At 41.2% G+C, this 17,990-nt stretch overlaps 1 protein-coding gene across 1 annotated transcript in view; it reads right to left on the reverse strand.

Moving 5' to 3' along the window:
- CERS5 (ceramide synthase 5) overlaps positions 1-17,990 on the reverse strand; it is a 54,136-nt gene that overhangs the window by 16,371 nt on the left and 19,775 nt on the right. The window contains exons 2-5 of the mRNA XM_083355472.1: positions 11,097-11,202; positions 5,311-5,441; positions 4,499-4,556; positions 3,145-3,195 (exon numbers count right to left, since the gene is read on the reverse strand). Coding sequence (XP_083211598.1) covers positions 3,145-3,195; positions 4,499-4,556; positions 5,311-5,441; positions 11,097-11,202 — 346 coding nt within the window. The remainder of the gene's footprint in view (positions 1-3,144; positions 3,196-4,498; positions 4,557-5,310; positions 5,442-11,096; positions 11,203-17,990) is intronic.

The following is a 17,990-nucleotide window of genomic DNA, read 5'->3' on the forward strand; positions in this document are numbered from 1 at the left end:
AAGTCGAGTAATATATGTACAGAAAGTATTCCCTCCCCTTCAGAATTAACTCAAATGAGGTGGAGGGAGGCCCTATGCAGCCCTTATTTATCCTTATCCCTGAAAGATGTGTTTCAGTGCTGAACAGGGGGCAAAAGGATGAACTCAACCATCTCTGAGGCAATATGGGAGGTGAGAATAGGAGATGGAAGAACAATAGAAGAATGGTTGGTGGGAAGAATGCACTTGCATATGTTCCTTAGCTTTTTAAACATGAGAAACCTGGCTAATAATTAACTGAAGACCATGAAAAGAGGCATATTAATGACCTGTGTTTGCTTCAAATGGGTGAGTATTCCCTTTCAAAAGGTATTTTAAAAAGAAAAGATCAAAGAAGCATTGAACATCAATGTCTTAATATTGTCTTGAAATTCTTCTGCACAAACTATTTTTAAATGGGTTGACTGGTATGAACTGAAAACAGTCTTCCACCCATTCTTACTGTAATGGAAGGTCAAAGCACGCCTAAACTACATTAGGAAAAAAAGGTATTCTAGAGGTTTTCCCCCTGATTTATCTCTGGTACATAAAATAATATAACACCAAATCCACTGATCTGGCAGTGGACATTTATCCCATCAAAATCAATATTCTGGAAGAATCCAGATGGCTGTCTGCTTCTATTCAGACTCATCCAGGGGATGGCAGCTCAACATTTTCCTGAACAATTGATTCTACAGATATTCATCATTTAACAATGGTAAGTGGGATTAAAATTTCCATTGCTAAGCAACTGTCACATGAACGCACCACTTAGAAATGGCAGTTCCAGTTGTTGTTAAGCGAATCATACAACATGACATGGTCTCCATTGCAACTTTGCTTGTTATAAGCTGGCAGTGAAGGTCACAAAAGGCAACTGTATGTCTGTGGGATGCTATAATGGCCACAACTATGATAAGTATGACTTGTTTAGTACCATTATAACTTTGAGCAACTGCTGAAATAGAGGTCGTTAAATAAGGACTATCTGTACTGTTGAACTACTCTGTCAGAAATTTTTCATAATGTGTAATGGAGGCATGTCTTCCTATAAATGTTTTTATGTTTAAAGTTGATTTTTCTACTTTTATTATTTTATTTGGAGAATATTTTATGATTTTACAGTTCTAATGTTTTGATGATGCTTTTATTGTTGCAACCTGCCCCAAGTCTCAAAACAGTGGGCAGCATACTAATAATGAGAAATAAAAGAATAAAATACAAATATATATCTATGATTCTGTGCTCTAGGTTGACAGATAATAGATCCCGGCTTTATTTTCGATAACATTTTTCAGGCCCTTGAAAACTGCAGCATATCTCCTCTTGAGTACTTTTCTCAAGACTAAACCTTCTAATTCCTTGAAGCACCTTAGTGGCCTTCTCTAAACCTGTTCACATTTGTCCAAATCCTTCTTAAAATAAATCTTTAAATTTTAATGCAGGGCAAAAACGCCACTGGTTAAATGCATAATACAAAGAAAACTTCTATTTGTTTGTTTGTGTGTCACCTTATTATTCCCACTTTTCATTCACAGGCTCACAGCCCTATTTTCTCTTATTTAATGAACCATTCAGGGAGAGGAAGTAGTTCCATTACATCCAAAGTAAATCATTTGTGTTAATTTACATTATTTGCACAATGATCAAATTGACAGAATTACTTGCAGCAAAGCCTCAATTTAATGAAACCTTAACAAAAAAAAAACCCTTCAATTTGATGAGTGAGTTATTAAATGGATATGGATAGGGGCAACACCAAATCAGGTAAGTTAAAGAGACCTCAAATTTCTAATAATGATAATACACAAAAAAAAACTGCATTTGTTACTATTTTTTGATTTTTAAAAAATATTCTAAAACTAGAAGATGGAGCAATTCATTTCAACAGATCACAGGTCCCCAACCTTTTGGGCATCGGGTACCAATTCCGTGGAGAGAGGTTTTTCCACGGACCGGAGGGTACGTGGTTTTGTGTGCTGCCTGCATCTCGCAGATGGGGCTTTGCTTGTTTGTGCGGACCGGTTGCTGGCATGCCACGGACCAGGGGTCCCCAACCCCTGGTCTAGATTTAAAGATTTCAGGATTGAATTACAGCTGCAGCAGTTCCAGTTATTAAGTGAATTGTACAAAGCTGTTAAAATTTGCAGTGTCAGGTGATCGTCATTTGCGATTTCCTGCCAGTTTACTCTTGACTTTGCTTATCGGAAGTCAGCAATGAAGCAAATGGCAAACCTGTGAGGGCACAAGACACTGCAAACATCATAACTGCCACCCTGTTGCCAAGCTCCCAAATTGTGATCACCTCATTGTGGAGATGCTGCAATGGTTGTGCAATGGCCATTAATCTCCTCATTCAGCAGGGTTATATTGTTAGTTAGTGAATGAATGGTTGTTAGCTGAGGACTATTGTACATGGAAGGTTTTTTTCTTCTTCATTTATGCTCAGTAATGTATGCCATTTTTTCCACTATACAAATCACTGGTGTATCTTTATTTTTGGCGTTCTTATAGTTCATTAATAAAATAATGAAGTAAACAGTTAAAAAAGATACATTGAGCCAGCCAAGGATTTACTGTCATGATTAATATACTAATTATATTTTAAAATCAAATATGTGCAAATTAATGTGCTCAAGCATCATGATAACTACTTCATGATATCCTACTTATTGGAGTAGCTGCAACTGCAGCTCTTACAGGGGAATCTAGGTGATTTGTTTAACCCAGGGTTAGGCAACCTTGGGTCTTTTATGACTCGTGGACTTCAACTCCCAGAAATCCTGAGCCAGCATAAAAGCGTCCCCTGGTTTAACCTTTCAAATCATGAAGCTCAGTATTTCTTTCAATGCTAAAATGACATAGTGCTAGCTCAGAATTTTATTAGGAAAATAAAAGAAGAAATGTTGGAAATGATATATCCGTGGTCAGGAAAAACTCCAGAGCAGCTAAACCAAATTATCCTATAACAGCATTTATGTATTTCTTTTATTTATATGTCACCCATCTTACTACTGAGTGAGTACGGGCAGTTTACAACATCATAAAAATAAGAAAATAAAAACATTAAATTAGCATTACTACATTAGCATTGCTACAAATATTATTAAAGAAAATGGATACCTGATAAGGATAATTATACCAGCATTGTTGTATATCCCAAAACCAGGGTGACTACAATAAAGAGAAAAATAGAGTAATACAAAGCGCTTTTATCAGCAGGATTTTAATGTCTAAATGGTGGCTTCTGAAAAATATTTTGATTTCTTAGTTTAACTCAGTTTGGGAAGTTTCTTTTCTTCTTATACTGCTTATTTTTATCTTAAAAAAAAAGCAAATAATATTTCTCCAGAATGTCTCTTGCAGTAAAAAAAACCACACACACCTTCTTGCATGAAAACTAGCCTTAATTTTTTAATAAAATATTTGCGGTATTTTTTAAAATTGTATTTTACAATTTCACAAGACAGACTAGTATCCATTAGTGGAATATTGTGCAGATTCCCCATTCAGGTGCTTATTTTTATCAAAGTTTGCCAAGCACATTTTCCATGCAAAGAAAAATAAAATCTGGCAACTAATCTTTTGATAAATTACTAGAATTGTTTATTAAATACTAAATTATTTATTTCTTTAAAATTATCCATAAAACCCTATCAACAAACATTAGATTGTAAAGGTATGACATCTGCCATAATTGGATAATAACAACATTTTCAGCAAATTTTAATATAGTTATATGATAAATTCTATCATATAAATAGATTTATATAGATCTAAAAACTCAGCATTTTCTTTAAGCCATCAACAGGCAATATATAAGTATAATGCTTTAATAGCTGAATTATATACAGATACATTCATATAAGACACTGGAAAATCTATATGCTAGAATGCTATCCTTCTATAAGGAATAATATATTGCAGATCTCAAACAAGTCCTTCTGGTTCTATATTAAAAAATATAAATGCATTTCTATGACAAAGCAAAACTGAAAGCTACTTTTCCAGTTCTGTTAGGTGTCAAACTCAATTTCATTGAGGGCCGCATCAGCATTGCGGTTGCCCTCAAGGGGCCGGGTGGGTGTGGCCTGGGTGGGCGTGGCTAGAGTGCGTATGGCCTACTGGGTGGGCGTGGCCAGCTCTACATCGTTCACATCAAGGATGCCTATGGGGGCCTGGGCAGGAGTGGGACAGATCTGAGGGTCTCTGGCAGAAGGAGGGTCTCTGGGTCAGGGCCAAGGCAGTGGGGGCTGTTCCCTCACTGTTTCCAGGATGGCTTCGCGGGCCACATGAAACCACTTCGCGGGCCGGATCCGGCCCCTGGCCGTTGTGTTTGACATGTCTGTGTTAAGACAATAAATAAAAACTGAGCATCCAAATAAAAACACTAGGGAAAAGTACCAAGCACCAACTCCTACAGTTAAATTATTATACTTTCATTCAGCATAATTTGAAGATTGTCTGACATACTCACCAACCAAAGAAAACTGAGTCCATATGTAAAAATACATAAATAAAATGTAAGTCTCCACCTAGAATTAAAAAACAAAAATATATGACATACAATTATTGATCTAATAAAAGCTAAAAACACCTTATTTAAAAAGTATATCTGTCTTCATGCTAAGAGAAAAAGTTTGCCCAATCAAACTTTCAGATTCAAAATGTCTTCAATCTTTGAAAACTTTTACTATTTATCAAACAGCTTTCCCTTAGTGCACAGAAGATGGAGGTCAAATAAGAGTCCCACTCACCTATGGTACATATCTTGGGGAAGCAGTCATTGAGGAAGAGAGGCAGAAACCATAGAGGTAGCAGGCAGGAAGGCAAAATGCTCAGATACTATAGTGATACAAGCCATGCATTAAAAAAGTGAGAAAATAAATTTAAGTAGGACAGAAAAGAGACAAGAGTCTATAAAAAAGTCAAGTGAATGCTTTGGAAAATAACCTCAGACAGTAAAAAGCAACGATAAAAGACACAAATCCTGCAAAGAAATAGATAAGATGCTTTTATAACTGTAAATTCTACGAAATAACTCAGAGGAGATGGCGTTAACAAACTAAGATGCACAGTTTTGATAATGTGAAAGAGATTGTGTCTTCAACAGTTGTTTCTGGGGTCTTTACCACTACAAGTATCCCTACTGGTATAAATGTTATAAATATACTTTTTTTTTGCATTATGCATTATTAATTCTAAGGTCTCAAATTCAAGGACTATTTGATATTTACTTTTAGAATAAGAATTGAAAACTATTTGAATTTGAATTCTACACAAACCTACATGCTCTCACAAAACTTTGTAAGGGTGCTTGGTTTATCCTGGTTCCCCCGATGACGAAACCACCGCTGGATTTTTCGGACATCCCAGTCTAGCTGTTTTGATAAACCTTCCAATCGTCTTGCATCTGGACACTAGGAGATGATCAAACAGATATAAAAGAGCTTTCTTTTTGGTTCTTATCAATTTTCTAAAATAGGTTCTTCTCATTTCTGCTTAATTGTCCTTCTGTGTGCAACCTGCTGGATATTATCTAGAATTGTACATTTTGCTAGGAAAGGCAAACAGAGGAAATATTCAGTTTGAGAAACAAAATCCATGGGAAGAATTCCATGGATGAGAATCCTAAAGGGGAAAACAACTCAAGAAGCTTGGGAAATTTTGAAAAGTGAGATAATAAAGGCCCAGTCTAGTACAATACCAACAAAGAAGAAAAATAACAGCTCTCAAAAGAAACCAGCATGGCTGCATAAAGAACTCTCTGATAAATTGAAAGATAAAAAGGACAAGTATAAGAATTGGAAAGAGGGGCACATAACTAAGTCAGAATATCAGCAAATATGAAGTGAGGAAAGCTAAGGCTCAAAATGAACTAAGGCTTGCAACCAAAGTCAAAAATAACAAAAAATGCTTCTTTCAACATATAAAAAACAAGAAAAAAGTTAAGGAAATGATTGGTCCATTAGTGGGGGAAAGTGGCAAGAAGGTGACAAGCAATAGGGAGAAAGCAGAACTATTTAATTTGTTTTTTGCATCTGTCTTTACACAAAGGGAAAAAACAGTCCAACCTACCCAAATCAGTGCCATAAAAAACAGAATAGAAACGCAAGTTAAGATAGGCAAGAAAATGGTAAGTGAGCACCTGTCCAGCCTAGACGAGTTCAAATCACCAGGACCAGATGGATTACACCCCAAAGTACTCAAGGAACTGGCAGACGTGATCTCAGAACCACTCAACTATATTTTTCAAAGATCCTGGAGCACTGAGGAACTACCAGAGGACTGGAAGAGAGCTGATGTAGTTCCCATCTTCAAAAAAGGGAAAAAAATACCGTATTTTTCGGACCATAAGACGCACCTGACCATAAGACGCACCCAGTTTTTAGAGCAGGAAAACAAGAAAAAAAATATTCTGAACCAGATAGTACCGGTATACTAGGAAGGAAGGAGGGGAGAGAGAGAGAAGGAAGGAAGGAAGGAAGGAAGGAAGGAAGGAAGGAAGGAAGGAAGGAAGGAAGGAAGGAAGGAAGAAGAGAGAGAGAGAGAGAGAGAGAGAGAAAGAAAGAAAGAAAGAAAGAAAGAAAGAAAGAAAGAAAGAAAGAAAGAAAGGAGAGAAAGAAGGAAGGAAGAAAGAAAGAAAGAAAGAAAGGGAGGATGGAGGGAGCAAGGAAGAGAAAGAGAGAGAAAGAAAGAAGGAAGGGAGAAGGAAGGAAGAAAGAGAGAAGGAAGGAAGGAAGAGAAGGAAGGAAGAAAGAAAGGATGGAGGGAGGAAGAGAAAGAAAGAGAGAAAGAAAGAAAGAAAGAAAGAAAGAAAGAAAAAGAAAGAAAGAAAGAAAGAAAGAAAGAAAGAAAGAAAGAAAGAAAGAAAGAAAGAAAGGAAGGAAGGAAGGAAGGTATGTACCGGTAGTTTCTTTTCCCTGAATAGGTTTTCTAAGATGCCGAAGCAATTTCAAACAATTAGCAGTATTATCTTGCAAATGGGAAATCACTTCCAATAAACTTCGCAGAGAAACCTGCAGGGACAACTCCTCACGGCTTTGCTGGGGCAAGTCGCCTATGAGGTTTAGTTTAGCATAAACTATTTCTTTAGCAGCGAGGTAAAAGAAAGAAAATGTGCGCGCGCAGGGAGGGGGAGGCAGTCAGAAGGCATGGCAGGCACGTCCGTATTTCCTCCCCTGCCGACCAATCACAGGGGCGGGGCGGAGAATTCCACGTCTTCATTCAATCACGTCTCTCCAATGGAGCTGATGGACTGCGTTGACTGAACAGGAGACAAGTGTTTTCGCTTACCTTCGGACCATAAGACGCACCTCGTTTTTCCACCCACTTTTGGGAGGGGAAAAGTGCGTCTTATGGTCCGAAAAATACGGTAGATCCAGGAAACTACAGACCTATCAGCCTGACCTCAATACCTGGGAAGATTCTGGAAAAGATAATCAAACAACAAATCAGCGAACACCTTGATGCAAACAAAGTCATCACTAAAAGTCAACATGGGTTTGTCAAAAACAGATCATGCCAGACAAATCTTATTACATTCTTTGACCAAGTGACAAAACTAGTGGACCAGAGGAATGCTGTAGATATAATTTACTTGGACTTCAGTAAGGCATTCGATAAAGTAGATCACAACCTACTACTTGATAAGATAGAAAAATGTGGGTTAGATAGCATTACCACCAGATGGATTCGTAGCTGGCTGACAGGCCGTACTCAGCATGTGGTCCTCAATGGAACCGCATCTACATGGAAGGAAGTGTGTAGTGGGGTGCCCCAGGGCTCTGTTCTGGGCCCAGTGCTCTTCAATATCTTCATTAATGATTTGGATGAGGGGATAGATGGGGAACTCATCAAATTTGCAGGCAACACCAAGCTGGCAGGAATAGCCAATACTCCAGAAGATAGGCTTAAGATACAGAAGGATCTGGACAGACTCAAACACTGGGCAGTATCTAACAAAATGAAATTCAATGGTGAAAAAAGTAAGGTTCTACACTTAGGCAGAAAAAGTCAAATGCATAGGTATAGTATAGGTGGTACCTTGCTCAATAGTAGTAACTGTGAGAGGGATCTCGGAGTCTTAGTAGACAATCACTTCAATATGAGCCAGCAGTGTGCTGCAGCTGCCAAAAAAGCCAACACAGTGCTAGGCTGCATTAACAGAGGGATAGAATCAAGATCAAGTGAAGTACTAATACCACTTTACAATGCTTTGGTAAGGCCACACCTGGAATACTGCATCCAGTTTTGGTCACCACGATGTAAAAAAGATGTCGAGACTCTAGAAAGGGTACAGAGAAGAGCAACAAGGATGATTAGGGGGCTGGAGGCTAAAACATATAGGGAACGGTTGCTGGAATTGGGTATGTGTAGTTTAACGAAGAGAAGGGTGAGGGGTGACATGATAGCAGTGTTCCAATATCTCAGGGGCTACCACAAGGAAGAGGGAGTCAAGCTATTCTCCAAAGCACCTGAAAGCAGGACAAGAAGCAACGGATGGAAACTAATCAAGGAGAGAAGCAACCTGGAACTAAGGAGAAACTTTCTGACTGTTAGAACAATTAACCAGTGGAACAACCTGCCTCCAGAGGTGGTGAATGCTCCAACACTGGAGGTTTTTAAGAAGAGACTGGACAGCCATTTGCCTGAAATGGTATAAGGTTTCCTGTCTGAGCAGGGGATTGGACTAGATGACCTCCAAGGTCCCTTCCAACTTTATTATTATTATTATTATTATTATTATTATTATTATTATTGTTGTTGTTGTTGTTGTTGTTGTTGTTGTTGTTGTTGTTGTTATTATTATTATTATTATTATCCTTGCACAAATGTACTGGAAAAAGTTCCAACTATGTTCAACTACAGATAGTCCTTAACTCATTGAGCCCAAAATTTCTGTTACTAAGTGAGTTTTGCTCCATATTATGACCTTTCTTTCTTAAGTGAATCACTGCAGTAGTTAAGTTAGTAACGCAATTGTAAAGTGAATCTGGCTTTCCCATTGATTTTGTGTGTCAGAAGGTCACAAAAGCTGATTACATGATAATGGGACACTACAACCCATCATAAATATGAGCCAGTTGCCAAGCATCTGAATTTTGATCACATGATCATGAGGCTGCTGTAATGATTGTTAAGTATGAAAAACAGTCATAAGTCACATTATAAATTTGAATGGCCATCAAACAAATGGTTAAGTTGAGAACTACCTATACTGTATACCAGGGGTCACCAAACCTCTTGGATTGGCAGGCCCAGTGGGAGAGGGAGGGGCAGGCGCCTTACACGCGTATGTGCAAATGTGAATGTGGCCACACATGCATGCGTGCATACAGGCTGCAAAAATGCGCACCATGCAAATGGGTCTGCGAGCACGTGCGCGAGGCTCTCAGTGACGGCAGAGCCTGTGTGAGGCTTGTGGTGCCACCGCTGCCAGGCTCGTGGCGATGCTACCACCAGCGCGAGGCCCTCAGCGTGGCCCGCAACGATGTCACTGCGGTGTGAGTTTCACGCCACTACCCCTGCGCAAGGATTGCACTGCGGCCCACAGTGATGCTGCCCTGGTGTGAAGCTCGTGCTGCCACCCCCACACAAGAATTGCGCCACAGCCTGCAACAATCCTGCCCCAGCATGAGGCTCACACCACCACCCCTGCATGATGATCATGCGGCCCACCACCCACACAAGCTTCATAGCAATGCCGCCACCTGCATGTGGCGTGACAACACCGCTGCTTGCACAATACTAGTGGTGCTACAACCACCCGCACAACACTCATGGCAACAGTGGTACAAAGGGGGGGGTGAGCACTCGCACTTGCGCATGCAGTGCCCAGCTACTCACATGGCCTGGCGGCCAAGAGGACACGGCCCGATAGTGGGCTGCAGCCCATAGGTTGGGGACCTCTGCTGTCTATTCATATTGCTGAAATCTACCTTTTCTCCACAATTACAGACACTTTTCCAAGTAAACCATTATAATTACTATACCTGCAATTTTGTCAGCAAAATCTGGATGTGAAGTTCAGGCAGAAATGTGGGGGTTTTGTTTTTTGTGTTTTTGCGTGTCTGGAGGTGGTTTCAACTCCCTTTTTTGCACTGGGTAAAAAAAAACTTATTTCTCTACAAGGCAGTGCTGGCTTTCGTATATATAATAAACAGTATCAAGACTATAGATGTGTAAAAGAACCACTGACTGTATGTCAGGCTTGCCCCAGCTAGGTCCCTAGGAAAAAAAGACCCTCAACTCCATTTGGTTGAAGTGACAGGTTCTTATACTAAGGATTAGTGGTTGCAAACAAAGCAAAGCTAGAACTAAGGTTTCATGTGCAGAGACTACAAAGTTTTCCCCTTTCGTGGCCCTCCTCCCTTGATCATATTGTCCTTTTCCAATAACATGCTGGTGCGATGTTTTGGGAACCGCTATGTTGGGCACATCCTGCAACCGTTTCACATTCTTTCCCATGCCAGGCGTCTTGATCAATCTGGCTTAACATGTCTGCTTCCTGTCAGTGCCATTCCCCCTTACATGCACCTTCTACACATCTCTCCCACCCTTTTACTGCTCTCACCTCACTCCATTTATGGCAAGATGCTGGCAAGCTTAGCAAAGTGTAGTGAAGATGGCAGATCTGACACAGTATTTGCATGTTTCACATAAGCAGAAAGAATCCTACATAAATCTTCCTCTCTTTTGTCCCCGGCATCCCTACCAATGTAGCTAGAGATTCTTGAATCAAAAATAATTAGTTATTAAATTCTGACAATATTTATTGGCCTCTTACAACAACACACGGCTACAATATGAATCTGAGGGTGAGGGAGAGCAGGAAATAGGCAATAAAAAACAAAGCAAATTAAGACAGGAATTAAAAGATAAAAATATTACTTAGACCAACTTAAAAGAATTTTAAATAATTAAAAGCTTACATACTACTTCCATATTACAATTAAGCCATAAGAAAAGAATACTGAACCATTGCCCCAAGGGACTAAAGTAGTATGTAATATAATACTGCAAAACAATCTGATAATAACAGTCTGACAATGTGATACAAAACAATCACTTACTTTAGTGATGGATGTAAACACTTTTTCTAAAATTGCATTGGGTTGCACTCTGTGAGGTCCACTGTCTTGAATGTTAATATGCGCAGCACAGGGTTTGGCAATAAACCTGGGGAGCCAATTCCAGAGAAACAATCATACACAAAATAATACCAATATTGTGTAAAGGTAACATGAACATTTCAATATTCTCAATTACATGGTTGGATACCGGAGTAATAACTACATGGTTAAGAGTTCACCCACATGAAATTTAAAATGTTAAAATTTCACTATATTTCTAAAGATTTAAAAAATGAAACACAACTTTTCTAAAGCCTCAATTATACCTAATCAGCGCCAAAGAATTGAGGCCTTTGAACTCTGGTGCTGGAGAAGACTCCTGTGAGTCCCTTGGACTGCAAGGCGATCAAACCGGTCAGTCCTAGAGGAGATCAACCCTGACTGCTCTTTAGAAGGCCAGATCCTGAAGTTGAAACTCAAATACTTTGGCCACCTAATGAGAAGGAAGGACTCACTGGAGAAGAGCCTAATGCTGGGAAAGGTTGAGGGCAAGAGAAGAAGGGGACGACAGAGAATGAGGTGGCTGGATGGAGTCACTGAAGCAGTAGGCATGAGCTTAAATGGACCCCAGGAGATGGTAGAGGACAGGAAGGCCTGGAGGAACGTTGTCCATGGGGTCGCAATGGGTCAGACGCGACTTCGCAACTAACAACATACCTAATCATTTAATTAATAATCCTTTGATACATTACATGGGTGTCAAACTCGCCACATCATGAGATGTGTCGTGATGTATCATGACATTTTTTGCATTGCCGGAGCTGGTGTGGGCACGGCGTCCATATGATGCAACTAGCCTGTGCACCAGCAGTTTGACACCCCTGCATTACACTGTCTTACTTGAGGATTGTAATGATACAAAGTGTGATATCCTGTCTAAAACAAGAGTTTTAAAGACAATTCACTTTACCTTCATGGGCAAGAGAGGGAAGAAGTTACATAAACAGCCTTTCCAAGTAATGTGCTTTTTAACAGTGGCACTTGATAATAGTGGGAAGATCCAAATGAAGCAGTTCTATCCAAAACTATGTAGTGCATTTAAATAATAAATTGTGTCTGGAATATAAGGAGACTCTATAATAGTCTGCAGAGGGCCTAAGTCTAGCTATGACGTTTTGCTCCTGCTGCAGTTTCCAAAGACATCCCAGAGATCCTTTCCTTAAAATATAGTACCCTTAAAATATATCTTGCTTTCTCCTTTTAGTTTCTGTTTCTTTGTTTCTGCTGCTTTAAGGTGGGGATTGATGTAATTCTTATTGCTGCCCTTATTATGTTTTGAATTGGCTTTAACTTGTGGATGTTTTCATTTTTGACTAATATAGACTGTAAGTAAATGAGAGTTTTTTGATTGCAGTTAATATAGACATGCTGTTCCTTCACTTATACCTATTCCTCTCTTTTGGTCCTGTCTATTCTTCTTGCATAACATATACTCTAAATCAGGGGTGTCAAACTGCCGGCCCGCGTCAGAATGAAACCGCGCCCACCCCATTGCCAGCAAGGGGGGAAAAGTTCTGATACATCGTGCGAGTCACATGACGTTGCGTATTTGACATGTCTGCTTTAAATCCTTGTAGTCCACTAATGAAATTCATCCCACCAGCTTTCAGCAATATCTGGTAAAACATGTTTGTCTGTCTCCATCAAGACATGTAGATCTTGTTTGTCTTCCATGCCCTGTGTATTTGTATAATAACAAGAGAATCTTTGGATCATAAAACTTGATTATTCCTTTCCCTGTTTACATACTTTTTTCAATGCCTCCATATCCTGCCTATTCTTCCAACTCCTATTCCTAGACACTGCATTGTTTTCCAGCATTCCCCCTCACTCCTTCTCCACAGGGTTGTTTTAAAGTCCCCCAAATAAGATTTACAGGGCAACTTCCAAAATGTATTCTTTCTAGTTTTCTTGAGCAGGGCTTTTTAACCTTTTCACTCATTGTACCACTTTTAGGATATGGCAATATCCAGGTACCACCAGTTGCCTAGCAAGGTGTCAAAAACTTAATGACCAAAAAAAAAGAGGAAAAAAGTGATAAAGTACAGGTAGTCAGCCCTTTTCCAATCCTCAGGTACTTCCCTGGCACTCCAGGATTTATAAAAGATATGGTGCAATGGTTCCGAAATAACATCTGCCAGCTCCTTCAGAACTCTGGGATGTAATCTGTCGGGTCCCGGTGATTTATATTCGTCAAGGTCAGATAGGTGTTTTCTTACCATTTTCTTGCTTATTTTAATTTTGTTTCTAGTTTGTCTTTTTCAGTGTTTTGTTTTGTTTTTTGTATGTTTGGCTATAGTTTCTTTTTGTGTGAAGACTGATGCAAAGTATGAGTTAAGCAGCTCTGCTTTCTCCTGTTGCCTGTAATTTCCTTGCCATCTTCTCTCTTTAGTGGACCTACAGTTTCCTTGACTTTTTTCTTGTTGTTAATATCTTGGAAGAAAGTTTATTTATTACCCTTTATTTATTTCTGTTGCAAGTCTTTGTTCGTTCTGAGCCTTTGCTTTCCCAATTTCATCTTTGCATGTTTTGGCTGTCTGCTGATAATCGGCCTTAGTTATGTGCCCCTCTTTTCATTTTTTGGTATTTGTCCTTTTGTCTTTCAGTTTGTCAGAGAGATCTTTGTGCAGTCATGCTGGTTTCTTCTTGAATTTCTTGTTTTTCTCTTTCAGTGGTATTGTGCTGGTCTGAGCTTTTATGATAGCATTTTTCAGAGTTTCCCACGCTTCTTGAGTTCTTTTCCCCTTTAGGATTTTCATCCATAGGATCCTTCCTAGGTTCTCTTTGAGTTTGTTAAAGTTTAAGGCACTGGCTGGATTGTTTTCTATTGCTAGTGTTTGCATTAAATTCCAGTATGATGTGGTCACTTTCAGCCAAGGTTCCGGCAACTTCCTCTATCCCTTCTTCTCTATTAGCAAGAATTAAGTCCAGTATAGCTTTGCGTCTAATTCCCTTCTCCACCTTTTGGATGACAAAGTTGTCGGCTAGGTTGGTTAGGAATCTGTTTGATCTCCTGCTCCCTGCTGAGTTTGTCTCCCAGTTGATACCTGGATAGTTGAAGTCTCCCATTACTATTGTGGTATGCTTCCTACATACAATTGTTAACTGGTTGGCAAAGAGTTCATCTGTTTCTTCTGATTGTCACTTTTTTTCTCTTTTATATTCACCCATATACATTCTGGAGAGATTTTATCTTTGATCATGTGCATTTCTGTAGATATGTAGTGTTCTCTTACATATATAGTGCAACTCCCCCTCCTCTTTTTGTAGATCTGTTTCTTTTGAATAATTTGTATCCATCCCTCAGTCCATTCCATTCATGAGTTTCGTCCCACCAGGTTTCTGTAATCCCAGCTATGTCATACCCTCCCTTTTGCACTATTGCTTCGCCGTTTGTTCCCCAAGCTTTGAGCGTTTGTATATAAGCATTTAAGACTTTTATGCCTGTCCATGGATATGTTTCCTGCATCTCCTGATGGTTTGAGTGTTTCTTTTTTTCTCATCACTGCCTGCCTCATTGTTCGATTAGTTTTCTTGGGATTTATGATTGATTTTGGGTTCTAGAGATTCTGAAGGTTGGTCATCCTTCCCCCTCAATTTTATTTTAAAGCCCTCCTGGTGAGTTGGGCCAGTCTTTTTCCAAGTACATTTTTCCCTGTTTTAGTGAGGGAATAAGTCCTGTTTTCAAATACTATGTTAAATACTAGAGTAAATACTAGAAAAATGTTTATATTCAAGTACTATTTATCAAAATATTAAGAAATGTACTAATTTAAGGTTGGTTAAAGAGATTACTGGAAGAAGAGAAAATCAAAGAAAGCTACTATGTGGATTATGGAATTACAGAAATTAATTGTTATGGATTATTTTTAAATGCAAACCCAGATAACACGCTGTTTACCAAATATTAAGGTGACTATGTTAAAAAAATCAATAAAATATATATATTAAAAAAAGAAAAGGAATGGTGTGAACCCATTGACCTTCTTAAAGGTGCCAACTGCAATTTGAATGAAATATGCCCCATCTCTCAGAACTGTCAATCCATCAGAGACTGCTGTTTTACACTATCCTCATGAGGAGCAACTATATGGAATACTTGTGGGTAATCTCAAGTTGTTTCCTTGTCCAGAAAGGAATTACAAAAAGGTGATCTACTTGCCAGCTCTTCATTCTGCTGTAGTCATTGGCTCTGCTTTTACTGGAGCTGTCTTCAGTTTACAATTTCTTCCCTGGAAGTCCCTATATGAAGCAGTATATCAGTGTAATGGGAGCAAAGATTGTTTGCTAGGATAAAAAGGTATGGAGAAGTATAGCAAAGTTTGTTCCTATTAATTCCATTTACCGTATATACTTGAGTATAAGCCGAATTTTTCAGCCCACTTTTTGGGCTGAAAAAATCCACTTCGGCTTATACTCCAGTCAACAAAAAAAAAAGAACTTACCGAGGATTTGCGCGCGGCCGAGCTACTTTGCCTGACGCTGCTGGGGTCGCCCAGGCGCCTCTGCTCGCCCTCAGCAGCACCTGGCCCGGAATCACATGGGAAACAAGCCCGGCAGAGGAGCCGGAGCGGCGAGCAGAGGCGCCCGGCCCAGATCCTGCAAGGCCCGGCCGAGACACGCCCCCAGCAGCGGAGCTGCTCCGGCTCCTCTGCCGGGCTTGTTTTGCATGTGAGCTACTTTGCCTGACGCTGAGAAGACCCGCTTGGGCACTCGGGTTGGTGTCAGTCTCCGCAGGCCCTTCTCGTTTCCAGGAACGTCAAGCACGCTTGGCTTCCCACCCCCACGGCGGGGCAGGGCAGGGCAGAGACTTGCTCGCCCTTCTGACGGCCCTGAAGAGAAACGAAGGGCTTGCAAACTCCCCGCGAGAAGCTGGGCGAAGCGCGCGGCTGGGCGAGTGTGTGCCTGCGCGCGTATTTACGAAAGAAACGCTCCGAGAGTTCTTCTTTCTCTGCCCCCTTGGGGGGAACTCTAGCGACTGCTGTAGCCGCGCTTCTCTTCTCGGCTCCGAAAATAGGGATTTCTACTCTCTCTCTCTCTCTCTCTCTCTCTCCCCTCCCCACCCCGCATTCTCCTGCCTCTTCGATTGCGACAATAAAAGGGCGAAGGGTGCGCTGGTTTCTTCCTCCTTCCTCCCCCCCTCCCCTCCCCTCCCCGATTGTCAGGTGAGGCAGCTGGAGGTCTGGCCGGGAGATTGTAGCCGTTTTGAAACGCCGCGTCTTGAAACGCCCGATCAGCTGATTTTCGGGTGGAAGAGCCGCGGCTTGAATCTGTTTGCATCTGCCTGAATTAGACCGAAACGGCCTGAATTTGACCAGAGTTGCTTTGTAATGGCTGGAGGAACTGCAGAGGAGGTCTTGCTGGGAGATTGTGGCCGTTTTGAAACGCCGCGGCTTGAAACGCCCGATCAGCTGATTTTCGGGGCGGAAAGAGCCACGGCTTGAATCTGCTTGTATTTGTTTGAACTTAACCAGAAACGGCTCGTAATGGCTGGAGGAACTGCGGAGGGAGTGAATGCTCTTCTTTCTCCGCCCCCTTGGGGGGAACTCTAGCGACTGCTGAAGCCGCGCTTCTCTTCTCGGCTCCGAAAATAGGGATTTCTACTCTCTCTCTCTCTCTCTCTCTCCCCTCCCCACCCCGCATTCTCCTGCCTCTTCGACTGCGACAATAAAAGGGCGAAGGGTGCGCTGGTTTCTTCCTCCTTCCTCCCCCCCTCCCCTCCCCTCCCCGATTGTCAGGTGAGGCAGCTGGAGGTCTGGCCGGGAGATTGTAGCCGTTTTGAAACGCCGCGGCTTGAAACGCCCGATCAGCTGATTTTCGGGGCGGAAAGAGCCACGGCTTGAATCTGCTTGTATTTGTTTGAACTTAACCAGAAACGGCTCGTAATGGCTGGAGGAACTGCGGAGGGAGTGAATGCTCCAGCCTGGAATATTTGGAAAGGCTGGGGGAACCGGATGAACTGCAGCTTAAGCGACTGTTGCCGGAGGAGCCATGGCTTGAAACGCCCCAGTTTTGGGGCAGCGTTTGCTTGTTCCGGGTAGAAAAAACGCTGTCGACCCCGGCATCTTTTGCGGGGATTTCCCATTTCCCATTGCGAAACCAGCCGAGCCCAAGTCCACCCTTTCTTTTTTTTCCACGGCATGCTCGGTGCCTTTCCCACGATCGTGTCTCCTTCAGATCTTACGCAAGCTTCCTCGATTTCCTGGTGTGTGTGTGTGTGTGTGTGTGTGTGTGTGTGTTTCTTTCTTATTCCTCCCTTCTCTGGTGGTTGGAAAGGCGTGTGACGTGCTTCGACAACAACTCTGCTGGCTCTCTCGGTGGGAACCTCCCATCCTCTATATACCCCCATTTGGGCTGCTTCGCAAACTGCTTCCTCCACCCCACCCCACCCCACCTCACCCCTCCCCGCAAAAGATGCCGGGGTCGACAGCGTTTTTTCTACCCGGAACAAGCAAACACGCAGACAACCCTGCACTATTCAGCTCAGTGAAGTCACGCTTGGTTAAAAACAGATTTAATAATAATAATAAGAAGAAGAAGTTGGGCTGATCAAATGTTTCAATAATGACTGAAGGAGAGCTGCTTGTACCTTGGTCTTTGTGCTGGTGTCTTGACATGCCAGTGTTTTTATTTATTCCATTTATTCCATTTGATCAGCCCAAAGTAAAAAAAAAACCTCCAAAAACAAGGTCTAGTTTCACGGCGATGAGCGACCGGAGTGCCAATCAATTAGTTAACAGACTTCATCAGTTCCAAAATCAAGATCACACCGGCAAGCTTTGTCAGTTGTCACTCGCGGCAGTACAAATACACTAGTACGGAAAGCTGCCGTTC

This window comes from Vipera ursinii (assembly GCF_947247035.1).
Source record: "Vipera ursinii genome assembly, chromosome: 2".
Taxonomy (NCBI): Eukaryota; Metazoa; Chordata; class Lepidosauria; order Squamata; family Viperidae; genus Vipera; species Vipera ursinii.